Source organism: Eschrichtius robustus, chromosome X (genome assembly GCF_028021215.1).
Source record: "Eschrichtius robustus isolate mEscRob2 chromosome X, mEscRob2.pri, whole genome shotgun sequence".
NCBI lineage: Eukaryota > Metazoa > Chordata > Mammalia > Artiodactyla > Eschrichtiidae > Eschrichtius > Eschrichtius robustus.
Genome location: NC_090845.1, coordinates 41452793 through 41480376, shown reverse-complemented (window position 1 = coordinate 41480376; position 27584 = coordinate 41452793). Strand labels below are relative to the sequence as shown.

At 44.0% G+C, this 27584-nt stretch overlaps 1 protein-coding gene across 2 annotated transcripts; it reads left to right on the top strand.

Annotated features, from left to right (window-relative positions):
• Positions 1 to 250: 250 nt before the first annotated feature.
• Positions 251 to 27040, top strand: NDP (norrin cystine knot growth factor NDP). Of its 2 annotated transcripts, none has more exons than XM_068533743.1 (3): positions 251 to 391; positions 14424 to 14793; positions 26395 to 27040. In XM_068533743.1, exons 2-3 carry the CDS (start codon positions 14632 to 14634, stop codon positions 26620 to 26622), a joined length of 390 nt encoding a protein of 129 aa, XP_068389844.1. In that variant the 5' UTR covers positions 251 to 391; positions 14424 to 14631; the 3' UTR covers positions 26623 to 27040. The 2 variants fall into 2 exon arrangements, with proteins under 2 accessions (XP_068389844.1, XP_068389845.1); XM_068533744.1 differs by lacking the exon at positions 251 to 391 and adding an exon at positions 7213 to 7295.
• The last annotated feature ends 544 nt before the right edge of the window (positions 27041 to 27584 follow it).

The following is a 27584-nucleotide window of genomic DNA, read 5'->3' as shown; positions in this document are numbered from 1 at the left end:
GTTACTCCTATGCCGTTCCCATCGTAAGATACTCCGTGGAAGGGAGCCTAGCGGTGGGCAGCGGCTGCGAGTCCCCGATACCGGGCGCCTCACATTTCCGTGGCATTCCCATTTGCTAGTGCGCTGCTGCGGCCGCACGCCTGATTGATATATGACTGCAATGGCACTTTTCCATTTGACATTCCCTCTCTCTCTCCCTCTCTCTCTGCCTCTCTCTCTCTCTCTCTCCCTGTGTCGCTTAAACAACAGTCCTAACTTTTGTGTGTTGCAAATATAAAAGGCAAGCCATGTGACAGAGGGACAGAAGAACAAAAGCATTTGGAAGTAACAGGACCTCTTTCTAGCTCTCAGAAAAGTCTGGGGAGAAAGGAGCCCTGCGTTTTCCCCCAAGGTAAGCAGGAAAACAGCGCTGACGGCTTGCCTAGGAAATTACTTCTTTCCAAAAGGAGCATTTCATCCTCCTCTCAGACAAAGAGACAACCTTTAAATACCACTTAAATTTGCATTAATTGAATTTGCATTAATCTGTAGTGGGCTAGCATTGTGTTTTGTAAATGAACGGGTCTTTGAAGTCGGTGACAGGGCAAGGGAGCCTCACAGAGAGGCTGGAAAATCTCTTTGGGTTTGACTGAAAGAGATTGGATTTTCAAACTCTGCGTAGTTAGATGTAACTTTGTAATGGTTCTTATATTTGACCCCGTGAAAGGAGACTGAGAAGCAGCTACTCGCCGACATGGATTCCTGGAGCCCCAGTATCTTCCCCGCCGCCCTCATCCCTCTTAGAACGGGGGCACTATGAACGCGGGCAAGACTGCAAGTTTAAAAGCGCACTGTTTACTTTTATTACTACTTATGTATGCTGCTGATCTCCTGCCAGGGCTCTGCCGGAGCGCTTAGAATGACTTCAAACAATAGGCAACATTTATTTCTAGCTTTCTGTGTCACGCTTTACAGGAATCCCGTTCCTTTGCACCTTTCTCCCAACTTGCAACATCTTCAATTCCGTAGATGCAGTCAGGAGCGCCGGGGAGAGAGGAGGATGGATTTACTATAGGATTTTGATTGGGCAAAAAGTCCGAGGAAATGCATGCTGTTTGCCTTGGCCTTATTGCAAAGGGTTATTTTTAGTAATCAGCTCGTCCCTGCAGCCGACCGATGCTCCCCAGTCCAAGCAGTGACCGGGAAAGGATGCTCGCGACCAGCACAGGGACCGGGACCTGTAGGAATGACTCCTACAAACACCTGAGGAATATTCGGAGGGTTCTTGCAAGCTCCTGAATACAAGTTCTCTCTTTAAATGAACAATTGGGCTGTAGGAGGCCTGGGCATAACTCTTTCTTGGGGGACGGGAAGTTTGACTGTGTACAGAATGTTAATGACTCAGAACACCCTGTAACTGAGGCTCATTGTGATCGAGGAGGCGAGATAAACCTGCATGAAAGAGGTAGACTCCCTCCTCTGCTGAGGTTCAGGTGCAGAGAAGGAAGCTATTTGGCAAGACGGGAGTCCCGCGTTCTATGCTCTGTAACTGTCATGAATAGCAGATATGGATGCTGTGAAACATGTCTCTTTTCATGTATGATATTAGTGTATTTTAATTACAAGGAGCCGGCGTTGGCAGATTGCTCCAACACATAACATTAAATACCAGGTGCATTTGAAAATGTAGACATGCCTAAAATGCAGAGTTGGCTCTAGGTGTCTATCAAATGCAGTGGGGACTACAAGATGCTCCTCAATTGTTTCGACCAAATGCAGATATCTGCCCTTTTTTTTTTTTTTTTTCTTACCAGTCTGGCTTCTGAAAGTAAACTCTTAGCTTCCTAGAGACCAATATTCATCGTGGAACGGGAACTTGGTTTATGGGGGAACTCCTCTGATTTTCTCTAATAACTAACCTAACAAGCGTTGTTGAATGAGAATCTGGCTTTTGAATGAGGTAATTTACAACCCTGGGATAGTCATTATTTATTTGAGAAAGCCTGAAAAGATACCATGGATTCTATTGCTGTACAATTTTAAGCTACTGCTGTTAACGAAGCATTTAGCCGATCCAAAACAGTTTTCTTAAACTATGATTCAGACCATTATATGAGAGGGTCTGAGCACAAAATGCAATGTTTTGCATCATTTACTTTAAAATACATTTAGTTCAGGTAAAAGGAGTGCTGGCTGAAGCCTTCTTGATGACCATGTACCAAGCAGCTGACACCCACAGATGGAAACACGCCTGTGGAGTTTTCAATCTTAATTCATGTTCCAATGACACTGTCAAGGGGAAAATAAATCATTTTTCAATACATTTAACAATTTCCAACTCATTTATTTTCCTCGGCCCTTGAAAAATGTGGCGAGTTTCTCGGAATTATAGCCACCAGTGGTGGCTGGCAATTTTTACTGTATTTTAAGAACTCACAATTCGAGCACTATTATTCTTATTGGTTAATTATTCATGCCATCATTCTTTCAATAACTTATGCTAGTCCTGGTGGATGCAAAGGTGAACGAGACATTGTCCTGCGCCCTAATTCTCAGTCTGTATGCCATCTCCAGTTAGATTTTGGAACAGAAATAGACTTGGCCAGTGGGTAAACTGGTCAATGAGTTCCTTGTTAGAAAGAACTATTTCAAATATCTGCTGGTACCCAGATTTACTGGAAATGATTGTCGCTTATCGGTGGGTTTTCTTTCCATTTATGATAAAGGGGTTCCCCTTAGGCCTTTATCACCGGATCCTGGGGACACGTCACTCACAGCTAGCACAGCCTGGATCTTTCCTTCCTGGGCAGGAGAAGCCTAGAAAAGGGGCAGTTTATCCTTTCTCTGCTCCCTTGAGCCCCCTTTGGAAAGGACCACGTGCTGTCTGTATCGGGGATGGCTGTGAGTCACCTACTCAGCGACTGACATCAGGGCCACTTGGTGAATCATTGAATTAGAAACATGCATGGAGGAAGATGTAGTCACTATCTCCCACCACTTACTTGTCCCACCCCCAGGATCGAAACCAGTGACCTCTGGGCCTGGCCTAAATTCAAGAGGACCCTGGGAAGGAGTTGCCAGAAGTTGTTCCCCAAACCCAGGTCTCCGTCAGAGCCACTAACGGTGTTGCTTTCAAATAATCCGATCTTGTGTTTTCTGCCTCGGATAGGTTACTGGGGGGAAATACCCTGAAGACAGCATCACCAGAGTCCTTGATTTGGTCCTTATCAGCAGATAATCCCCTGTGGTTGGATTAAAATGCCTCTGACTCCCTGGGGGGCCTGACTCACCCTAGCCAGCCCTCAGCTTCTTGGCCAGCGGCCTTCCAGGCCATCCTCACCTCCTCCCATGAGAGTCAGCTAAGGCGACTTTGTCCGGGCCCCCTGCCTGAGCCGGTGGGAGCAGGAGGGATGGGACGGCAGGTGGCAGAACGGAGAAGGGCTAAAGCAGAAGAGGGAAGCTGGGCCATGGGAGGGTGGGTGAGCTCCGAGGCCCAGATTGCTGTGGCCTGCCCTGGCTGTGATCAGCTGTCATTTCCTCTTCGTGTATGACACTGTGGAACATATTAAAATTTCTCTGGGATGGTATGTTTGGAATTCCTCTGATGCCCCACCTCACCAACTTACCCGGACAATAAAAGCAAGGTTGTAAGCCTTTGAACAGCTGGCAGGCTATATATTTCCCCTCTTTCTTTCGCATAATCTAATTCAGAAAAGAATCCAGCTAGACTGGCAGTGCCATGTCTGGGTACTTGTTTCCTGCAAGTCCTTCCTCCACCACCTCCTCCCGCCCTCCCTGGAATCTTCCTGGGTGGCATGTGGCTTTTCTTTGCTTTTGCTCTCCACCACTCCCACCCCGCCCCCTTTTCCCCTCGCCTGAGCTCCTTCCATTGTGAGCTCGCTCTTTGCTCTGCCTGTTTTCCAGACAGCCTGGGTCCTGTTCCATCTGGGGACAACAGCCCATGAGGTCTCCCCATCTCCATAGTATTCCCAGGATGTCATTCTTGGCAGCAGCTCTGCCGGGCTGATAGGATCGGGGGTCCTTTCGGAGCGCCCCGAGCCTGAACCCACTCGCAGAGAAGAGCAGCCTCATGGCTCGGGCTGCCCTTTAGGCTGCTGGGAGCAGGGCTGGAGTGAACCGGGTTGGCAGGGACAAACATACCATCACAGTGACCCGCACATCTCCGGCAAAGGGCCGGGGGTGGGAGTGCTATGGGAACGCCTGGATGCACTTCGGCCTACATTAAGAGAAATGTGGTTATTCTCTGTTTCAAGGGAGAGAGACAAGTGACTTGAAACAAAGCTCCCTGGATCCTTGGGCCGCGCCCTGCCCCCTTTCTCTGTCCTTCCCACATCCTTCCCTTCCCAAGGAAAGAGAAGGACAGACGGGACTTTTAATTTGGCTAGCGCGGGCCTGAATGTCTTTATGAAACCCGTTTTGTGAAAGGGAGAGGGGAGAAATGGATCCTGGGTTGAACCGAACCCAGCATGGGGCTGGGGAGATGGGGAGGATTTTTTTCTTTTTTTTCTTTCTTTTAACAGCCGAACAACAGATCGGTTTATGAGTTGCAAATGGAAGGAACTGGACTTCTCAATTAGACATTCCCATTTAAGAGCTTCGTGTCACCCCCTGTGTGCAACATCCTTAAAAGATGCTGCTAATGTCCTCGGGGCCAAAAGGTATTAAGGAGCGCTCTACAATGCAGGTTCCTAGCCCTTTTCTTTTCCTGGGGGCTTTGGTAGTCTTTTCCGAATTAGCTAAAGTTCATTAAGAGACCCAAAAGGAAAAATTGAACACAGCTGAATTAAAATGAGTCTTTTTCCTGTTAGCTTGACAAGAAGGGGGAAAAAAAAGAAAGGAAAGAAAAGAAAGAGAAGAAAGAACCAACTCCCCTCCTCTGCCACTTCTTGGGTTTTAATATGAATTATTCCATACAAGTCCCTAGGCTAGAGAATCTATTTAAAGACGCCTGGCAGCATGAAGAGAGAGGGTAAAAATACAACCACTCTTTTGTCCATCAAAGGTTTTCTTTGGGAGGACATTAAGAGCCTTCCTATTTTCCTGTCTGCCCCTGCCAGTGGCAACATTCCAGCTGGTAGTACCCACTCCTCACCCTTCAGATCAGCAACCATAGAGCTTCTCTGTTTGCGTCCAGGAGAAAACAAAGGGTGGCGAATCCTGCTGAAACCCCCGTGCATGTGCAGTGGGGTGGGCGAGGCAGGGACTGGCTTGGCTGCGCAGGTTGCGTGCTGCAAATTCACACACCCACACATTTGAGTTTTTGAGGAAGATTGCGCCGATGGCATTCTTTCTGATGCCAGATGCTCTCACATCTGCAAAGCTTTCTTCTTGTGTGTCTGGCAATAGCTTGCTTGGTCCCCCTTCGCGCTTACTGTGCCCCTCATCAGAGGGTCTCAGAGTCTGATGGGTGAGCCTATAATTGCTGAGAGTCACACCCCCAGACCCATGTTCCATAGTCCGAATGTAACACCCTGGATGGGGTTCACAGTCTGGGACAACCACTTTCTTGTTAGAAAGACTGCTGACTCAGAAAGTGCAAAGAATGGGTAACTTTAGGAGGCAATATATCCCTCATGCTTAGAATCAGGAATTCATCCAATCAGAATCCATTTCACCCTCATGTCCGAATCTGCACACGAACATGGACTATATAGCTTTAAACTCAGTTCTATAAGATTTGCAGTAGATATGTTTTTCTTTTTGTTTTTCTACAAAAGCTAAGAATTTTTTCATACCATTTTCTCTCCTCCAAGGCCGGGCTCAATCCCAACTTTTTCTTTTAAGCTGTGATCCAACCAATTGCCAGATTCTTTAAAAATGAAAGGGCAACAGGTTAATACATTCAAGAAAGTTGATGAGGTGTCAGAAAATTCTCAGGGGCGACCCTTCTGTAGTGCCACCAACCAACAATAGCCCTAAAGATCGAGTCTCCTCCCATCCTCCCATCAATAGGGAATAAAAATAGGCGAAGAGCAGACCATGGAGAAGCAAAGAGAAGGAGGAAGGATTATTTCTGATGTTTAAAATCTGCCACTGGAGATTTTCAAATAGCACAATTTCAGAAAGGGGAGCTTCCCTTAATTTCACCTACTCCCTCCCAGGAAGAGGGGTTTGAACTCTGAAGTTGCCTTCTTTACTTGACATTAGAAAAGGAAGTCAACTCCTACAGTGAAGAAAATATCTCCCTTCCTTAACTCGAAGTAAAATGTAGGCACACACATTCTTAATATGGATGTGAAGAGTCCAAGAAATCCAGTTCTTAAAATCCAATTTTTCTTTAAAGCGCGAGGCAATATTCAAGGACTTCATACATTTCTGTGATTCACCCCCAAATTACGGAAAATGACTTTTTTTCAGAATTAAAATGTGTCTGTTGAGGTTTGAAATCCAAAGGCAGCAGAATGGAAGTGTCACAGGGGAACTGGCAATCAAAAGACGTAGCCAGAGTGTGTGTGGTTTAAGCAAAGCAAACTACGAACAGAAAACCAAAAGCCCAATAAATTCAGAGTGATTAGCAATAAGGGAAACATATTTTTATGTGATTGGCTTTTTTTTCATTTTTTAAAAAATTTGTATTGGAGTATACGTTAATTTACAATGATGTGTTAGTTTCAGGTGTACAGCAAAGTGAATCAGTTATATATATATATATATATATATATATATATATATATATATATATATATATATACACATTCTTTTTCAGATTCTTTTTCCATATAGGTTATTACAAAACATTGAGTAGAGTTCCCCGTGCTTTTAACCTTGCCCCTTTGACATGAGTCTGTGTCCACAAGTGTTGCTTCCAAATTGCCACCGGATTGAATCCAGTATTCAAGTCCCCTCATTGGGCAGAAAAGGCAAATTGAATGGGGAATGGAAATACTGAGTTGCTCTATTGTTTATGCCCAATTTCTAACTAAGGGCTCTACAGCTGTTAGGTGAGATCACTACCCATCATTCCAAAGTGTGGGTGAGGAGATTCAAATGCAGCTTTGGAAACACTTTGTTGGACACTTTGAAGAAAAGCCAACATACTCATTTGGCTCCAGGGTAAAAGGGAGCTTGTACCCTGAGCTAACATTGGTTATCTCTCTTCTCCTAAGGCCATACCACAGCCAGCAGCCCAGTGGCAGAGCAAGTGTCAAATTAACTCAGCACCAGGGTCCCCAGAACACCAGGGCACCTTTTCTTTTCCACAGGGAGAGTGTACATTCATGTGTTGGCGAGACCAAGTGCCCTGGGTTGGGTGTCTCAGAACTTTCCTGCTTTCCTTCCAAAGGGTCTTACACAAGGTAAGTGGTAGAGTGTTTCTCATTCCTCATGTGAAACCCCCTTCCTGGGAGGGAGTGGGTGAAATGAAGGGAACCTTCCCTTTCTGGAATTTTGCTATTTGAAATCATTGAAAGGGTAGTGGCAGATTTGAAACATAAAAATAATCCTTCTTCCGTCTCTTCTGTTACCTCTTTTGTGGCTTTCTCTCTCCCTATTATTGGTGAAAGGATGGAAGGGGACTCCATGTTTAGGGCTATTGTTGATTTTTGGCACCCCAGAAAGCCCACCCCTAAGCCTCTTCTGACAGCTCGTCACCATATCAGTCACAGCTTTTAGTGGAGTGGTAGATTTACAGAAATAATCCAAACCCCCAGAGGAGAAGACTTCAGCCGTATCCTGCTTCTTGACACATGGGTAATCAGACTCGGTCATTTCCAATTTATGCAAGGTTTGTTCTCTAAAAGTCAGTTATGTCAACTGTTAAGAACTCAGAATGAGTCTTTCCACAGAAACTGTAGAAGCCCGCAGAAGCCCAGCACAGGAAACAAGACCCGTACCCAATGGGCAACTCTTTTCAACCCAGGTCCCAGCCTAGAGCTTCAGGTACCCTAGCACAAAGGTTCCATAGATGCTTTACTAAGCGGACGGCCTTGCTCTTAACCACATCTGCAGAGAAGAAAACTCTTCTAACCAATCTTCCTCTTCTATCCTGAACCAGAGCATCATAAATGGCCCCACTAGGGCATGAGGACCTGCGGCTCAATCTGTTAGGAATAAGGGTCATTCCTAGGAAAGGTGCAAGAGGGTTGAACTCAGCCTATATCCTCATCATCACCAATTGAAAGAAGTTTAATTCTACCATGATTGACTACTATTCGCTTTCTCCTCTCCCCATTTGGTAGAGACTGGAAAGAAACACTACAAATTTTAAGACAGCTTTAAGAGAAATAAGAACTGGTTAAGTATCCTCGCTAACTGCTTCCTATTATTAACAACATGTTATTAATTTATAAACCGTATTTGGTACATTCAAACACCAAGTCAACTGGTTATGGCGGGCTATTTTTATTTTGGGCCACCAATACAGCCTCACCACGGGGCTTAGGCACCACATTAGAACTTGTTTGGACTTTTCTGTGATCGTTAACTTCTTGAGTAAGCAAGGAACTCTTTGTGTCATATTTCTTTGGGGAACATGTAGCCCCAAAGCAGGCAAGTACTCTGAGAAGCTTGGGTAGAGTTAGAGAATGTTAGAAATGGATAGAACCATAGAAACATCTCGAACAATCCGTACATTTTGTGAATGAGCAAACTGAGTCCAGAGAAGGCAAGTGACTTGCTCAAGACCACACAGCCAATGACGGGAAGGGAGGGCTCAGAGCTTGCGGCTCCTCAGATCAGCCTTCCTTCCACCAGAGCAGACAGCAGTAGAATGCTCTTCTGGTTTCAGAAGGTTGCGGAATAGTTATCCAATGTTTCTGGCAAATGAATGCAAAACACCGGGACATGGAACACAGGCTAGAAATGGGTTGGGGAGGAAGAGGTGAAACCTGTAGGGAAGTGGGAGTTTGGATCACAATGAGAGGTTTCTCTGGATTTCCTGAAAAAATCAGGATTTGAAGTTTCAGTCAGTCTCTAGGTCCAGTCCTCCCACACCAGTCTTGCCCCAGACAGTAAAACTATTCAATCCAAGGACACACACACAGATGGGGCCACTTGACAGTTGACCAGAAATTACTTCTATTCCTAATCCTTCTTTTTCACACCCTTCTTTACCCCAGGCTTGTGATTTATTGCTTCTTCCCTGGGCTCTATTTCTCCTTCCCTTTTGCTTCTCCCATCTCTTTTCTTCCTCCATCACCATCACCGCTGAGTTTGGCCATGCCTGCCTAGTAATGCAGGCTGGGAGAGAACAGACCATCCCAGACTGGAGAACTGTGGTTTAATCCCAAGGATGTCCTCTTTCTCCTAAGATGGCTCTATGGGGGCAGGCATTGCCTCCTACGCTCTGCCACCTCTAACTGTAGAACAGACACCATGAGGTGACAGGGGCAGGAGCTGCTCCCTCCCCACTGACCTTGTAGCTGCCCATCCTTGGAGATACCAGGGGCTGGCAGGCTGGAGGGCTGGCAGCGTGTGTGGTCAGGACGGCTGCCTCTGGGGCAGCCCAGGCTTGGCTTCTTGGCCACTACTGATGTGCTGCCAGATAGGAATAATATCAAAAACCATTCATTGAGCACATGAGATGCTTTATAAAATCCAACAGGCTGTTTACAGTTTATAAATTAAGTGCCTTCGGAAGAGGCATCTGACTTATTCTCCAAGGCATCTAGTTGACTAGTTCCAATTGGAATTCTTTGAGTTCCTGGGAAGGGGCTACTTAGCACTTCACACTCTCTGATGAGACTTTGAGTTTCTTGCTTTTCTAATCCCAGTATGAAGTGTTACCTAGTGGCAAGCTTTCTTCCACATTTAAATCTCTGATTTTTTTTTTTTTTTTTGCAATTCCTTTGAGAGAGGCTTTATGTTCTGCCATCTTTACCTTACTCATGCCTGATATGATAGTTTTAAATGATAGTAAATATCAAATAATTCTGTCTGGCACACTGATGGCATTCCAAAGTCACTATATTTCATCTGCTTAGCTTGATCTTCTTAGAAATGAAGCAAAGGATGTTGCATATGAATTAGATGTTAAATGAGTTCATCAGCGTGTCTAAAAAAATTGCCCAGGAAAACAGCGGGCCAAGACTCTTTGCTTGTGGATGCAGTGAGCTGGAAGAGGGAACTAGAATAGGACCTATTTTCTCCCCTGACCCTTGAGTCTCATCTGTTAGAGCAAAAGGAAACACATAGTAGGTGCTCAGTGAATATGTGTTAAATATATATTTGTAGAAAGAAGCCACGGGAGGCAATACCTGCATGTATTATACTGAAAACAGCCCCCGGGGGAAATACGGATACTGAGCACGGCCCTCCCTTGTCTGGCAAGCAGGGCGAGAATAAGGCCACTCCTGGCACATGCCACTTGTCTTAGCCAGTTGCTGGAATAACTTGTGTGAAACCAGCACTTTACCCTTTGCCAGGCAGAAGGTCAGCCCAAGAGTGAGCTGATCTGTAGATACAACACCATCTCTCACCCAGGAGGCTGGGTCTGCTGTAAGCTCTGCTATATTATTTCGCTGAGAATGACAGGTGGGGAAATCTGGGCACCAGTTGTTCTTTTCCACTGGTATCGTTTGGAGGGTAGCTCCAAAGTCGGGCACGCCAGCCTACGTGCCTCTCCTCCAGCAGAGGCTCCACATTGGAGCTATTAGAATGTGGGCTCTGTACATCGGCCAAGTCCATGTCTCAGAGAGACTGTACCCAGAGCACGGAGCAGCCCAGGTCTACTGAGTTCAACAAGAGAGTCGCCTTCTCATTCAATCCATCACTGGCTGGGCTGAGGTTCTAAGTCTTGATAGGCAGCATTTGATTTTTATGCTACATGGCTTTCACAAAACTAAAGCAAGTTAGAATTAATTTAATTTTGAGAAAAATGACAGAAGCTCCTACAAGACAGACGAAGATACCCCTAGGCTGCCATAAAATTGGGATCTCGAGTGATGAAAACTTCCTTCATTCTTGATTTTCCCCTTTGTGAGTGCTTCCCTGGGCACTCTGCACAACCTCACCTGTGCACATCCGGACCAACACAATGTTAAGGCAACTTGACTTAATTAACATCACTCTTTTCTTGAGCATTCTGTTCATTTCTTCTTCAACACAACAGTGTTGGTTCATTCCATTTGAACACAAGGCAAAAATCTCAGTGTTATGTTGCAAGGATCATACCTTTATGCTTCGAGGGTTCTGTGAGTTCTGTGGCATATTTACACTGTTGCTGGCATTCTCATTTCAGAGTTTAATATAACAACTGAACAAAAAGTATCATGCTTTATGAGCGTGTTGAAATGAAAAATCTATTTCTTATTAGTGGTGAAGCAATATTTCTTCTGTCATTCTTTTATACTTTATCACTACTTCTGGGTTCAGCTTATCATCTTTAAAGAGAAAATCGGATAATAAAGTTACATTCTGTGTGACATTAACTAGCTCTTTATCAGTATAAATGTCATAACATTTGCTTGCAAAATTATTTTATTCACCTTTCAGGAAAAAAAAATTTTTTTAACTGTGCTTGCAATTCAGAACGTTGCTACTAGGTGGCAGTAGTGCACAAGAACAAAATGGTCCACCTGGAAGAATATTTGACTAAGAGACTAGCATGTCTTCCCATATTTATCAGGAATAAAAGTTTAATACTATTAAAATACTCAAACTGGCACAAACTTTAAACATCCATTAACTTAATTACTATTTTTAAGCCAAGCTTTGATTTGAAAAGAGAAAGTGTTATTTGTTCATGAAATTCTGGATAGGCAATACATTCACAAGTTCAGACATCTACAACTTTAAAAAAGTTATACAACGAAAAGTCTTTCTCCCGTGCCTGTCCTCCAACTCCCGCAGGTAACTAACTGTACAGTTTCTTGAGTATCCTTCCAGAGCTTCTCTATGTAAATACAAATTAACACAAATATATATTCTTATCCCTCCTTGTTTTAACACAAATCAGTAGAGCTTCTGCATTCTTCCTTATAGAGTTGCATGGTATTCGACTGTATGAACGTTGTGTAATATATTTAACCAGTCCCCTACTAATGGAAATTTTGTGCTGTTTCCAATTTTATGCCATGACAACCAATGCTGTAGTGAATAACCATATGCTTGTGTGATCTCACATGTAGGATAGTTCTCCGAAGTGAAATTGCTGGGTCTAAATTATACAGATTTTCAATTTTAATAGATATTGCCAAATTGGCCTCTACAGAATTTGTACCAATTTTTACTGTACTTTCTCCAAAATAGACCTGTTTTCCCACAGCCTTGCCAACAGGGTGCATGATCAGACTTCTGACTGGTTGAACAAAGTGTCTCAAAGTGCTTTAATTTTCATTTCTCTTAGGTGAGTGAGGGTGCCCATCTTCTACATTTAAGGGCCGATTATATTTCCTTTTCTGTGGAATAAATGCAAATGCCAACACGTATATAGGGTTTTGTTGTCAATGTCATTGCTTGTTTCTACCATCATGCTATGCATGCTTCTCTTTCATTTGCATTGCTCATTTAACCATATCTCCTGGCCATGGCTCCAAAAAGAAGTTGCTGGCAGTGGAGAGGGAAGGTCAGGACTGGAATGTCTGCTTTTCCCCTTCATCCTCTTGCCATTGACTCCTGGGGGAAATATCTGTGAACTGGAATGGTGAAAGGAGAAATCTAATAAATTCTCTTTCGGAGACTAATTAAGGCTTCAAAGAGACAGTTAACCATTTGGGAAAATACAGTCATATTGAAACTCAGGAAATGGTCAGCAATACTGTAGCCTCTGAACATGGAACCCAAGAAAGCTCTGGCTCTTTGAGCTGAAGTCTTGCTGAGTTTCAATGTAATGTGCAGAGGAAAACCTAGAATATGCAGCTGAAATGAAAACAAAAAATGCTCTTCTGCATCCTCTGCTGATTTGGAGCTTTAGGCTCAGGTTTGATCAATTTTAATGAAATATTGCCATTAGCATGCACATAAAGGAAAGTGGTGCACAGTTGCGTGAAAATATGGTATCCTCAACTTTAGGATTATCTCCTGCATATGGACATGGCAGTAACTGAATCCATAAGTATCTAAAATGTTGGCATTTTAGAGCAAGAGAGGGTTGCAGATGCCATTTTTCCCACTCCCCTATTCTACAAATGAGGACGCTGGGGCTGGAACAGCTTAAATGACCTGTACCAGGTCCCCCAGCTAATCAATGGAAGTGCTAGAGTCCAGGTGGGTCCCCTCATTACTGTTCCCTGCTCTTCCTGCAATTTACAGGGCTTCCCTGAAACACACGTGCTGAAGTTTTGCCATTGCCGCTCTTTTCCTCCTGGGGTCCCCTGCCCCACTCTCGCAAGACAGCTAAACTGAGGTTAAGGCGGTCTGGGGCCACTATATTAGAGCAAATCTAATTGACTTATATGGACTTGAACTTCTTCATCTTATCAGTGCTTTGCTCTGTTTATTCAGACTGTCCATGCGTAGCAAGCTTAAAAAAAAGGTTGTACTATGAAGCAAAAGAATCAAACTTTTATCTGAAATAACTTTGAAAGTTTTTCTGAAGGTTTAATTATTGTGTTCCTTTTGCTTTAGATGTAATGTCAAGTCCCCCAATCTTCCTAAATGTTTGAAAATATTTTTGATGCTCTCTGTTTGCTGGTGTGATAGTGTTGGCCATGCCTTGGGGGGTGGGGTTAGTGAGGCGATTTGAGGAGATTCTGGACCCAAGTCCTTTGCCCAAGAGGTATATGCTTAAAAGAACAAGGCAAATTTCAGATATGGCATGATCCCACTTTAATGATAAGTCTCTGCTCTAGCAACCACTTACTTTTTCAAATTATACGTGTGCCTGGGCTACAAAGGCTCTTCAGAAATGCGTGAGTCTGTTGACAAATACACATGTGTTGCCTTAACCGCACTGGAGGCCAGTTAGTGTAATGTGTATTTCCGATGCAGCTTATCATTGGTGCTGGGTGGCACGGGGCTTCACACAAAAACAGGATGAGCCCAGAGCATAGAAGTGGAAAACTAGGTGGATGGGTGGGTTGGACTTGGACATGGAAAATGTACTTCCTTCCTGTGGGACGTGGCGTGTGCTTGTTAGCGCTGACCTGCCTTCTCTCTAGCCCTGTAAGCTGACACTGACATCAAAGCTTACCGAGAAACTGAATAGACCCTCTCGTCCCCACCAGCCAGGGATAAGGATGAAAGCACCCAATCGAGTTATGCTCTGGCCAGAACCACTTGACTATGGGGTCAAACTATCCTCCAGCAATTAAAGTCAACAAGCGCTTCCATTAAACCATTGTGTCCACTTCCAAATGATTATAAATATGTACCGTAAGCTATGGGGGAAGCGTGTGAAATGGACGATAGCTTATGCTAATGACACTCTAGAAACCAATATTCTCCACTCAGAATGACATGGAAAAATTCTACTCAATACCTCCAGGGTTCCATTAGTTTTTCTGGGTAAACGTTTCTGGGGAAAATAATTTCTGTTTTCATTCCAGCTGTGCCTCAGATACAGTGATGATGGATTGCGAGTGCAAACTGTAAGACGAAAACTCCGGCATACAAAGAACAATGACAACCAGAAAGCTCCAACCGGATCCTGCCCTTTCCTTGAAAGGAACTGGAGCCTAGGAGGTGAAGGCATTTCCAATTTTTAGTCCTTTGCCTCCCTCTGCTGTTCCTCTTGAGAAGTTTTCCCTTACAACAATGAGAAATCATGTACTAGCTGCATCCTTTTCTATGCTCTCCCTGCTGGCGCTGATGGGAGATACAGACAGCTCATTCATGATGGACTCCGATCCTCGACGCTGCATGAGACACCACTATGTCGATTCTATCAGTCACCCGTTGTACAAGTGTAGCTCCAAGGTAAGCTCGAGATCTCTGTGAGAGTAGCCTTACTCCCAGAAACAGGAGACAAGCCCTATTCCTTTGACAAGGGACAGAGAACTATATGGCTGACCCACAGGGCTTGCCAGAGAATCATCCTTTTAGGGTTTCCCACCGTGCTTTGAACTTTTGTCAGTAAAGCTGCCTAATTGACCATGTACACACCCAGCCAGCTTCTCTCCTTTCAGCCTGCTCAAAGTCAATAGGAAAGGCTGGAAGTTTCTCACAATAAAATTGTTGCTAGGCACAAGGTTGGAGGGGTGTGTGTCGTCCCTGGCTGTGAAAGTGATGGAGCAGTGGGGTCCTTTTTCAAGAAAGAAAATGGCATCTACAGGTTATCGTAACTCTTTCTATCTCCACCAGCAATAAAGAGGAAGGGAATACAAGAAATATGATTGAGCAGTGAAACGTACTTCTTGGGGGGGAGGGCTCTTCAAAGTGTTTCCTGGCCCATGCCTTTCTCTACCTGCCATGTTTATGTTAAAATGATTTCAAAACAGAAATGGCATTTTGATAAGTTATCATGTTTACCTTGATCAGCCACGTCATTCTTGTTTGGAGTAGGTTGTGTGTCTTTTTGCACAGGCAAAAGTCATGTCTCAGTGTTGAGACGGGGTGTATGAAGGAATGCCATGCTTCCAAGGCCACCTGGACCACCCAGAAGGGAGGCACATAGTAGGGAAAAATAGACCCAGAAGCAGACTTCTCACGACTCTCACGGCCCCCAGTCACACGAATGAAATTTGCCCACATTTGGTAAATAAGAATTTGTTTAGCCCAACCTCAGAGATTTTCACTTCCAGTCCTGAGACTAAAACCACTTAAATATTCTCACATGGCAAGTATTTTTTTAAATTACCGGTATAATTAAGAAGTTTTGGTAGTATCAACCACTAAACTTGAGACCACATAAGTTAATGGCTCTACCCTCCGTTTAAAAACATTACGATTTCTGTCTGCCTTTAAATTTTCCATAACTTCTCTGATTATAGCTCAATGATGATGGCTTGTTTTAGTTTAGGGAGATAAGATTTTGGGTTAACTCACTTTAACCCAAACTTCCTGGCTCTTATTTGTACTTGTCGAACCAAAAAAAAAGAGTAAATAGATAAATTTTTGCAAGCCTGCAATCCCTTCTTAGGACAAAATATAAAACAAACTGAGAAAAAAAGATAGGACATGTTTTTCTAACTGATTGCTCAGAAACTGTAGGCCTGAGGTAAGGTTGACTAGAGCAATTATTAGTTTCTCCTCCACTCCCCCTATAGAGAGCACTCGTATTTAGTGTTTCTTATTCCACGGATGATTTCTCCCTCTGCTGAGTTGTCCTCCATAATCATGATTCTTTAAAAAGAGAAAGGAAATAAAATTATTTCAGGGACTTCCCTGGCGGCCCAGTGGTTAAGACTCTTCACTTCAAAAACAAAGAAAAAAAGACTCCGCACTTCACTTCGAGTGCAGGGGGCACGGGTTTGATCCCTGATCGGGGAACTAAGACCCCACACGCCGCGTGGCCTGGCCAAAAATAAATAAAATGTTTAAAAAAGAAAGGAAATAAAATTACTTCAAAGAAAGTGTTCATGTGGTGATAGGAAGGAACAGGAAAATTGGAGCATCTCTGAAAACTAAAGAACAATCTGGAAAGATTTGATGAAAAGATGGAGGAGCGCCTTAGCAATTATCACATTAGTTAAGGAAAGGTCAAAGAAGATATAGCCTTAACTCAAACGCAACAAACCCACAGTGCTTGAGCATGAGTCCTACAAACAGACTTTAGTTTACCTTTGTTCACCTCTGTTTCTTCCAGAATACCATGATAAATAGAGCAAAATTGTGATTGTAGAGAAATGTTTGTAATTTCATGGGAACAATCTGTTTTCAAACATCCCAAACTATCCCAAATATAGCAATAGTTTTATGTAAATGGTGCTTGCAATTATAAACCTTTCTTCCTTGGCCATAAAATATGCCTGGCAGAATCTCAACTACCCAGACCCTTTCTGGATTAGATTTTCTCTATGTAGCCGGGAACAAAAACTGTTTTTCATTTTGAGATATTCTATAATTCTTAATTCTCACAGACTCAGGCTGGTTTTCTCTCTAATGGGTTTCCCTTAGAAAAATTGCTCATCTTTACAGATTTGGGATATAAAACATGTAGCCTGTGCCTCAGAAACGACCAATGGGGATTTTTGCAAAGAGGAGACTAGGGTAGATTTTTCCTCTCTGCAAAAATTCTCCCCTCAACGTGAGGTTCAAAGCCCATTATTTACTACTGCTTGCCTGTCAGTTGTTAATGCTTCCCGACTCCCATTTATCCAGTGTCTGGTCTCGGGAAGACAGATAAAGGCGAGAATGTGACCCAGGCTCAGGGAAGGGAGAGCATCTGCTTGAACACGTAATAGGTGTCAGGCACCTCATACTATATGATCTAGTCGTTGCTGACAAACCTGTGATGGAAAGCATTATCATTCCCGTTTTATTGGTAAGGAAAACTGAAACCTGAAAGAAGAATTAAGTAGATTGTTCGATGTCATTTAGCCCAGGAGTGGCAATGTCTGCCTCAGAGCATGCATCTTTCAATTCATCTTTCATTCATTTCATTCAATTCATTCATCTTTCACTTGGCTCTTCCTACTGGAGGAATGCAAATAGAATGTAGGAGCCATCATTTATTTTTTCTTATGATTTTTTTAAATTTTATCGAAGTATAGTTGATTTACAATGTTGTGTTAATTTCTTCTGTATGGCAAAGTGACTCAGTTATACACATATATACATATATATATATATATTCTTTTCCACTATGGTTTGTCACAGGATATTGAATATAGTTCCCTGTGCTATACAGTAGGACCTTGTTGTTTATCCATTCTATATATAATGGTTTGCCTCTGCTGACCCCAAACTCCCAATCCTTCCCTCCCCCAACCCCCTCCCCCTTGGCTACCACAAGTCTGTTCTTATATCTGAGTCTGTTTCTGTTTTCGTAGATGTGTTCCTTTGTCGTATTTAAGATCTCTTTCTGACTTACATCACTTAATATGATAACCTCTAGGTCCATTCATGTTGCTGCAAATGGGAGCCACTATTTCGAAGTTCAGGCTCAACTTCCAGTCTGTTGAAAAATCATGATTTACACTCAGCAATCTTTGTAGAAAAATAAAAATAGTAGTGAAAGCTTTTCTGGGAGCCTTCCATGAGACTATCTGAACTTGCATCTGGCCAGACCCGGGGACCTGTCGCCCATCTCCCAGCAATTCAGGAAAGGGCTGAGATGGAGTCAGGCAGAAAAGACTGGCCACAGTGGTCCACGAAGGAGGTCAGTGTGGCCACAGATTAGGATGCGCCTGGTGGCTTTCAGTGGTAACACCTCCTAGGAGTGGGTACAAAAGATTCTGGGAGTGGCAGCTTCATTGACAATCTTCACTGAATTTTTTAGTAAAGGTGGTAAAGCAAACAAGCAAAGGGTCAGTGGTTAGTGGAAATGAGATATCTGGGGAATCTTCAAGGGAACTGAGATCCCAGGCTTTGAAGTGAGAGAGACCTGGTTTCAAATTCCAGCTCCACAGTTGGCCAAATGGGTGACTTAGGGGGAAGTGAAGTCATTCTTTAGTGCCTCAGTTTCTTCCCATGTGAAATGGAGCTAATGCTGTCTCCCTAAAAGTGTGGGTATGGGTATTGGTGATAATATTTGTAACGCATCCAGCCTAGTGTTCGGCATATAATAGACATTAATAGATGATAGTATGATCTTGAGGATGAAGTTATAAAGTGGACAGGTGTTTAGACTCACTGTTCTATTTTAGTCAACCACCGAAACCTCAATAACTATTGGGATCTCCTATAGCCTTAAAGGATTAGGAAAATGAACCTCACTGAGGTTCTCGTTAAACACAGAAACCTGGCAGGGCTGGGGGAGCACGCAGAAGGGCAAAGTAAATGTAAGCCACTGTGCTGGGTGCTAAAAGGGGGGGGATCAAAGGCAGAGAGAAACAGATCCTGCTGTCTGACCTCCCTTCCCACGTGAGAGGAGGAAGGAGGGATTGGAGGGGGTGCGTTCTGGATTCAGGCCAAGGAGGGGTTTTCAGGAACCGAGACTGGGAAAGTGAGCCAGCTGGGCAGGCCTGTGAAGTCTGAGTTAGGTGAGGAGCAGCAGATGGTGGCCCCGAGCCAGGAGAGCGAAGAACCAAGGCATACGGTTGTCTGAACCCTGAAGGGCCACAGGAGCAGCTAGGGGGGTGGCCCCAGAGGAGAAGGAGGAAGAGGGTTCGGGGCACAAAGCCTGGGGAAATTCCCTGAGGAAAGGGGACCTGTCATGCGCAGGGCTGCCCCCGAAGCTCACAGCATGGTAGGAGAAACGAGGGGAGTCGGGAGTATTGAGTTTATAACACAGTTGACTAGTGGGCAGATATGACTTGATATTTTTTAGAAAAAGGAACAAATGTATACTGTGGTGGGCAGTTGAGGCACAAAAGTAGAAGAAAACACAGACTACGTTTCTGCCCTCATAATGATTACAAGCAAATGGAGGAGAGAGGGAAGGGAAGCATTCTGGGTGCAAAGGTCTCTTCAGGTCAGTTTGAGTTGTAACCAGAGTGAAGGGACCGGCTTCTAGCTGCAGGTTGACCTGGCTCTCTGGAGATGATCTGAACAGTCATTTATTGAGGGTGCTGGTGAAGTGAGGAATGGGAGAAGCAGAGGTGAATCATGTTCCTGAGGAGAAAGGGGGGTGCTTCAAGGGGTGCCATGGAATAAGGGATGCACAGTATTCACTGTTGAGAAAAAGGCAAAATATGTTTCTCACTCGATTGAGGTAAAATAGCCAAAGCTCTATTCTAGGATGGGACAGGTGGGTCTTTATTCTGATATTGATGGAGACCATGGCCTGAGCCAGGAATTCACAGGGGCCCCACGTGACAGGAAAGGAAAGTGGCTTTGGAGATGGCAAGTCTTTCAACAAGGGGTGATGAAAACCATCTGTGTTTGGATTTTCTCTCACTCAGAAGACAGTTGTGTATTGCATCAAAAGGCCTAACTGTCTAAGAACTGTGGTAGGTCCCCAGAGAGAGAAGGAGCCTGAGGTCTCTGGGTGCAGTCCTTGGTCTGGACCCAGGAATCACAGCTGGCTACAACCCTCACAGTGTAGCCTGAACTTGCCCTTGACCGACTTTAGCAGCTTATGAAACTCGAAGGCTTGAAAGGCTGACTCTCATGGCCTAATAGTATCGCACCGTGGTTAGGAGAGAGAGCTGAGGAATCTGGCTGTCTCGGTTCAGAATCCTGGCCCTCCATTGTACAGCTATGTGACTTTAGGCCGGTAACTTATCCTCTGCCTTTGAATTTCTTAATTTGTAAAGTGGGGAGAGTTTACCTTTTGAAACAGTTGTTAAGTATTAACTTGCCTGTGAAGGGCTTGGCACAGTGCCTGGAGCCTAGTAAACGTTCAATACATGTTACGTATCATCATCATTACTATTCCTTAATTATTACCCAAGGACCTTCCATTACTCTTAACCTGAGCACATGGAAATCAGATTGAACGTGAAAGAATCTATCCTTGAGCTAATACCCTGAACCCAGCAGCCCTGTTCGTGTTAGAAGGAACTAGGTATCACATCCAGCTGGAGCCAAGTGACTCCAGGGTTGGGGGGATACAAAAGGGCTGCTGGAGAAGTTGCCTAGCTTCCTAACATCAAGCCAGTTGTTGGGGGGGAACATAAGATAGCAAAAATTAAACTGGACCAAAAGCAGATAACGTGTATCTGTCACCCACCTGAGTCGTGAAAAGTCAATAGGTTTCTTTTGTGTTTTTTTTTTTTTCTATTTCTTTATTTTATTTATTTATTTATTTATTTCTTTGGCTGTGTTGGGTCTTCGTTGCTGCACACGGGCTTTCTCTAGTTGCGGCGAGCGGGGCCACTCCTCGTTGCGGTGCACGGGCTTCTCATCATGGTGGCTTCTCTTGTTGTGGAGCACGGGCTCTAGGCGCGCAGGCTTCAGTAGTTGCAGCACGCGGGCTCAGTAGTTGTGGCTCACGGGCTCTAGAGCGCAGACTCAGCAGCCGTGGCTCACGAGCTTAGTTGCTCCATGGCATGTGGGATCTTCCTGGACCAGGGCTCGAACCCGTGTCCTCTGCATTGGCAGGCGGATTCTTAACCACTGCACCACCAGGGAAGCCCCTCAATAGAAGTTTGTATGAGCAATAACCACCTACTGAACACACTCTTTTAGTGGTGGAGCTCCATGTGGGTTCTTTGTCCAAAAAAATTCATTTCTTGATTTGATAGTGGAGTAGCGTGTATGCTCTTCATTAAGAGCAGTTAAGCGCAGTGCAAAATGCAGAGCAGCTAATAAAATACAGCCAAGTCACCCACGTATGAGGAATGTGCATTGACCATAAACCGGGGGCCAATGTGTTTTGGCAGGTGAACAGATGTCTGAAGGTGTCAAAGTTTTATTGAACTGAAGGATGAATTGGCTAAGGAGTTAGAGAGTATGTGGTATCATCCAATGAACTGCTGGGAGTCCCTGGGAGTCCTCAGATCCCTGGGGGACGGAGCAACGGGCGAGGGTCTTGACAGTGGAGGAGATATTATTTAGGACTGCCATGGTTCTTAGAAGATTCAGCTCTGCTTAAGTTTGGAGGTGGTGATGATGTGTCCCAAGAAGCCCATAAGAAAAAGGTCAGACTCGTGTGGTTATGATATGGTTACAACTCCCAGAGGCAGGTCAAGGAAGATTAGAGTAGGGTGTGAGTTGGCACATGCCTCAGGCAAGCACCTTAATATCAGGAAGCAGGATATTATAGTGGTTTAGACCAGGGGTTTGGTTTTAGACAGACCTGGGTTTGATTTCAGTGTTGTGTTTTACTAGATATGTGAGTTTGGGCAATTTACTCAAATTCTCTAAAGCCTCAGTCTCCTCATCTGTAATAACAGTACAGATAATAATAGTACCTTTCACATAGGATTGTTATGAGAATTAAGTGAGATTAAATGTTGTAAGCACTCAATAAATGTTGGCTGCCATCATTATTATTAGCGAAATGATCACTATCTAGTGATGTATCTAGAGCAGAGCCTCTCAAACTTTCACAGGTCCAGAGCCTTGCTACTCAAAGTGTGGGTGTTAGCACAGCAGTACCAACATCAACCAGAATCTTACAAGAAACGCAGAATCTCTGGCCTCACTCAGAACTAGTCAAGCACAATCTGCATTTTAACAAGATCCTCAGCTGATTTACATGCCCATTACAGTTTGAGGAGCTCTGGTCTGGAAGAGGTCAGAAGTTGTTCATTAAATCTGTAATACAGGTGAGGCGTGGCCAAGACTAAAATGTGAATATCAAGAGTGAATCTGGGGACTTCCCTGGTGGCGCAGTGGTTGGGAGTCCACCTGCCGACGCAGGGGACACTGGTTCGAGCCCCGCTCTAGGAAGATCCCACAGGCCGTGGAGCAACTTAAGCCCTTGTGCCACAACTACTGAGCCTTCGCTCTAGAGCCCACGAGCCACAGCTACTGAGCCCGCGTGCCTAGAGCCCATGCTCCACAACAAGAGAAGCCACCACAATGAGAAGCCCACGCACCGCAATGAAGAGTAGCCCCCGCTCACCGCAACTAGAGACAGCCTGCGTGCAGCAACAAAGACCCAACGCAGCCAAAAATAAATAAATTAATGATTAATTTTTAAAAATGATTCATATATATGTATGGATACATTTTTAAAAAAAGAGTGAATCTGGGAAGTAGGTATTTATACCTTCCATTCCTAACGACACTCATTCATGGATCTTTATCTTCCAAACTCCCTGCTTGACTCCTGCAACACACACACACAAAACAGGGCTAGATAGAGATGGCATCTATATACAGTTGAACTTTGAACAACATGGCTTTGAACTGCACAGGTCCACTTGCATGCGGATTTTTTTTCAATAGGAAATATTACCACAGTACACGATCTGTGGCTGGTTGAATCCTCGGATGTGGAACCGCAGATAGGGACGGCCAAGTGTAAATTATATGCAGATTTTGGAATACACGGAGGGTTGGTGCCCTTGACTCCCCATGTTATTCAAGGGTCAACTGTACTGGGAATCTCCCAGAGAGGGGATTTGCATGTATGTTGAGAACGTCAAGGGCCAGATAATCATTTCATGGTGTCTTCTTGGAGGAGAGGGCATTTGAATTTGGCAGTGGAGGATAGTTGGTATTTCATTAAGTACAGCCAGGAGAAAAGGACGTTCCTGAGAGAGGAAAGGCAAAGGCAAGAGGCAGGGAAATTCAGGGCAGTTCCATGGACTCCTAAGTAATTAAGCTTGATCCAAATAGAGAGGGGGTGATGAGAATGAGAACAGTTGTTGGTGAGATTGGAAAGATATGTGAAATCCAGGTCATGGAGGGCCTTAATGCCTGTCCAGGATTTTGGATTTTATTCTGAAGGCTGGTGGCAGCCACTGAAGGTGTTTATTGTACATGTCTCTGCATTCTCCTTGCCCAGAAAGTCCAGCTCCTGAGGAAGAGGGACCCACTGGAGGTGGCCCCAGAGTCTTCAGTGCTGGAGTTCTTGTCCTTCAGGATGAGCTGAAGGCAGAGCTTGAGACCTTGAAGACTTTTAGCGAAATCACTATTAGGTTAGTTCTACAAATGGCCCTAGATTGCTGACTTGGTCATATTATGGACAGTGCTAGTTGCCTGGTCATTCAAGGTCAGCATTTGGTTCACCTGTACGTGTATCATTTGGGTACGATGCACTGCCATGTCTCTGCCCTTCTGAATGAAGTCTGTTGGCACAGGTTAGATATACCCATCCAGACTGAAATTGAATCTCTAAAGACTCCATTTGGGGAGGTGATTCTTTGAAGAACTGCTTAATCTGCCTAATAGATAATCCACATTAGAGATGAGCAAATTCAACATTACTCCAAAGTGAGATGTCAAGGAACTACTCCCACGTACTAGAAAGGGTGAGAAGGGACTGGGAAGACCTCGAACTCTCTCTCTCATTAGAGGGATGGGGCGGGCACCAAGAACTGGCCTGTGTAATATAGACCTATGGCATAATCTCTCAAAACCCATTTCAGATCATGTCTGTTTTCCCTGTCAATGTGAAGGGCAGGCAGGATAGAATTGAAGCTTTAATAAAATCAAAGTGACTTACAGCTACCATTTTCTCCCTGCCTCTGTGGCCTCTCAGAGAAAATAAATCAGTAGGTCTAGTCCAACTTATTCTTCACCAAGCCCGGCTAGTCGTTTCCTAATATCTCATATTGTCTTGTTTGTTGTTAAGAGATTGTTGGATTCATTCCAGCATCTTTTCAGATAATGATGTTAATGATCTATAATTACCAGAAGTCATCTTCTCTTCCTTTTGGAAAGATGGGCAGGCCATTTCCTACTTTTAATTCTTGGGCATTAAATTCTATCCTATAGGATGATATCAGACTTAATAGCTGGTGAGTTTCAATAATAATTGCTAATTCCTAAAATACCATGAGGTAAATGTCAAACAGTTTCATGCATATTTATGTATCTTTTAATCTTTTATTTGAGTAGTTCTACTTTTTATGTTCTTGTTGTGGGTTCTGGAATTATAGGGCAACTTTTTCTCTATCACTTAATATGAAGTTCACCAAGCCAGACCCTCCCACATAAACATACACCAATAACCTCAGGTTTCCCCCCACCTTCTGTGCCTCAATGTATAGGGTTGTATAGCTTAATGAATCAAGCTGCCCACCCTACCCCACCATGACAGCCACTCCCAGGATACCATTTATGTATGGGATGCATAAATGAGCCTCTGCTCCATCCCTTTAATCTATATGCAAAATATAAAGTGTGTGCTTATGTCCATTGTTTGGGGGATACCTTTGGTAGTTTGCACCAGATTCTTAAAGGATCTGTTTACTAAAGCCACACTAAGAGCCACTATAAAGAACATGCAACCTCTGCTACTTCAACCCAAGCTTTATTATCATCCTAACTTACGTTTGGAAATGGAGATGGTCAGAAGGAATGCATCCTAGTATTTGCCCTAAATGACTGAAAACTCAGTTGCACAAATCTCAGGATCCTTCAGTGTATAAGCCCAGAAGTGTGATTCCAGGTCCCAAAACATACCCTTTTTCTATTTCACTCTCTTGTTTCAAGTTGTGGTGCCCAGAATATTTCTTCCCAAGTATCACTAACTTATCCTCTTTTTCTTCTTCAGAAACTATATTCCTTTTCTTTAGTAATTCTCTGCACATAGCAAATTCCTTTTCTCTGTAGTCATTCTTTATTTACCCCTGATGGCAATTTGGAATGACTTTCTACATTTTCAGACTAATAGAACTGGCATGGGTCCAACGGTAGACTACCACCTGTCAGTAGAAATTTCTTTTGTTCTTTGGTTTTTATTTGCACATCGTGGTGGTGGGCCGTGTCCAGTGGTTCTAAACCCTCAGCACACTTTGGAATCACCTAAAGAGCTTGGAAAACCACGAAAGCCTGGGCTCAACTCCAAAGGATTTTAACTCACTTGGTCTGAGATGGGGCCTGGGTGTTGACATTTTAAAAGCGAATTTGCAGCAATGTAGGTGATGCTATAGTACTTTATATTTTTGCTTATAATGACAGCTACCAATTCTTTTTCACTTAAGTTGGGAAATTTCATTTAATGGCAGCTGAAGGGCCATTTTCAACTGGAAAAATTTATTTATATCTGTGGTAAACTTTATCTTGATAAAAATTTGCACTAGTATTTTACCACCAGATGGAAAAACAGATGAGCATCATTTAAAAAATAATGTATTTGGGCTTCCCTGGTGGCGCAGTGGTTGAGAATCTGCCTGCCAATGCAGGGGACACGGGTTCGAGCCCTGGTCTGGGAAGATCCCACATGCCGCGGAGCAACTGGGCCCGTGAGCCACAACTACTGAGCCTGCGCGTCTGGAGCCTGTGCTCCGCAACGAGAGGCCGCGATAGTGAGAGGCCCGCGCACCGCGATGAAGAGTGGACCCCGCTTGCCGCAACTGGAGAAAGTCCTCGCACAGAAAAAACGAAGACCCAACACAGCCAAAAATAATAAATTAATTAATTAATTTTTTAAAAAAATTAATGTATTTAAAATAAAGTACAGAGAAAAACATGTTTATATTATATCAGGCTTTGTTCTGAATGAATCTTTTTCTCCAATCCTTACTGTAAAGATCTTGTGCTATAACTTTTAAAGCCATACAAATAAGAGTGCTAAACTGTGGACTTAAAAGTAGGTGTATAAATATTCTTAAGCGGTATTACTTGGAAAATAAAATATAACAACCACATAAAATAAACCAATATCATATTTTCTTTACCTGTTAAATATTGAGAGACATTTACCTTTTTAAAGTAAACTTTAAAATCATGGAAAAAAATAAAAGAAAAGCAAATTTGCCAGGTGATTCCAATGTGTGACCAGGGTTGAGAGCCACTGGTCTTCTCCAGCAGGAACTCATCCAGCCGGGAGTGTTAGGGCCTTTTAAAGGATGCTGCGGGACCTGGCTGAAGTTTTGGCTTCCACAATGGGGGTAATCACTTCTTTTCTCTCCCCAGATGGTACTCCTGGCCCGGTGCGAGGGGCACTGCAGCCAGGCGTCACGCTCCGAGCCCTTGGTCTCCTTCAGCACTGTCCTCAAGCAGCCCTTCCGTTCCTCCTGTCACTGCTGCCGGCCCCAGACGTCCAAGCTGAAGGCACTGCGGCTGCGCTGCTCTGGGGGCATGCGACTCACAGCCACCTACCGGTACATCCTCTCCTGTCACTGCGAGGAGTGCAGCTCCTGAGGCCTGCTGTTGAGTGGCTTCTGGATGGGACAGTCCCTCCCCCTCGCTGAAGCAGTTCAACCAGCCAGGGAAGGACTGGCAAGGGAAGAGTTAAGGCAAAAAAAAAAAATATGTAGCAATTCCCACGGGATTCTGCGTATTCTAGTAATAAAGACTCTACATGCTTGTTGACAGAGATACTCTGGGAACTTGTTTTCCATTCCCATCTCCTTTCCCTGGTACAATTTCTTTTGGTTCCTTTTCAGATTCAGGCAATTTCCCCCTTGGCGCTGAATGCTGTTTGGGTTTCCAACAATTCAGCATTAGTGGGAAAAGTAGGCCCCCATGCAAGAGTGGGTCAGGCTGTCACTGTTTGGTGCAGATTAGGGAAGCATTTGCTTTCGAAAGCAGGAAAGCCCAATTCTATCTGGGACATCCTCTGGCTTTTTTTTTTTTTTTTTTTTTTATCTTGTCATTTGGTCTAAGGTTGCCATTGTTGCTAAAGGTTACCAATTTCAAATTCCAGGCACCAAGCATGTGGATATGTTTAGCCAGGTTCATTCACAGCCAGCTAACTGACATTAAAATCACTAACAAACAGATTCTCCTATGTGATGCTGGAACTCCTGATAGCCATCATTATTATTCAGAAATGACTTTGGGGAAGTAAAAGTGGCTTAAAGAATTTGTCATCTTGAGGCTCTCTCAGATAAATTATGTTAACATGTTGTAAGGGAGCAGACTTTTAAAGACCTGCACAAATACGGATCCTGCACTGACTTTGAAAAAGGCATATATGTACTAGTGGCATGGAGAATGCTCTATACTCATGCATGCAAATTAGACAACCAAGTACGAATCTATTTGTGGGTGTGCTATAGCTTTAGCCATGTCGTGGGCATCATTCTCTAATATCCACTTGTCCGTGGGAAGCTTGCTGCCGAAAATGGTGGCCTGGCTCGTCTTCTGAACATTTGGTTCAA

What these genes read in the sequence shown, in the direction of transcription:
- NDP (XM_068533743.1), top strand. Translation starts at nt 14,632, where the DNA reads ATGAGAAATCATGTACTAGCTGCATCCTTTTCTATGCTCTCCCTGCTG. An exon ending in TGTACAAGTGTAGCTCCAAG is followed by an intron (nt 14,794 to 26,394) that starts GTAAGCTCGAGA and finishes TTCTCTCCCCAG; the next exon opens with ATGGTACTCCTGGCCCGGTG.